Source organism: Bison bison, unplaced genomic scaffold (assembly GCF_000754665.1).
Source record: "Bison bison bison isolate TAMUID 2011002044 unplaced genomic scaffold, Bison_UMD1.0 scf7180017864309, whole genome shotgun sequence".
NCBI classification, from domain to species: Eukaryota; Metazoa; Chordata; class Mammalia; order Artiodactyla; family Bovidae; genus Bison; species Bison bison.
The window spans coordinates 4,458,959-4,459,175 of NW_011494881.1; the positions used below are offsets into that span (position 1 = coordinate 4,458,959).

Sequence of the window (217 nt, forward strand, 5' to 3'; positions counted from 1 at the left end):
AAGCCTCGGCGGAAGTTCTCGTTGAAGTAGCCGTAGATGATGGGGTTGGCGCTGCTGTTGAAGAAGGCCAGCCAGGGGGCGAAGGGGAAGGCGTAGGCGGTAACCAGGTGTAGCTGCGGCTCGCTTAGCTGCCCGTAGTCGATGAGGAGCAGCAGCGCCCAGAGCGGCAGCCAGGACAGCGTGAAGAACAGCGCCACCATAACCAGCATGTGCACCA

General features: G+C 61.8%; 1 protein-coding gene across 1 annotated transcript in view; it reads right to left on the reverse strand.

Annotated features, from left to right (window-relative positions):
- Positions 1 to 217, reverse strand: part of NPFFR1 (neuropeptide FF receptor 1) — a 12,395-nt gene that overhangs the window by 4,688 nt on the left and 7,490 nt on the right. Inside the window, exon 5 of the mRNA XM_010852393.1 lies at positions 5 to 215. Within this exon, the coding sequence (XP_010850695.1) occupies positions 5 to 215 (211 nt within the window). The remainder of the gene's footprint in view (positions 1 to 4; positions 216 to 217) is intronic.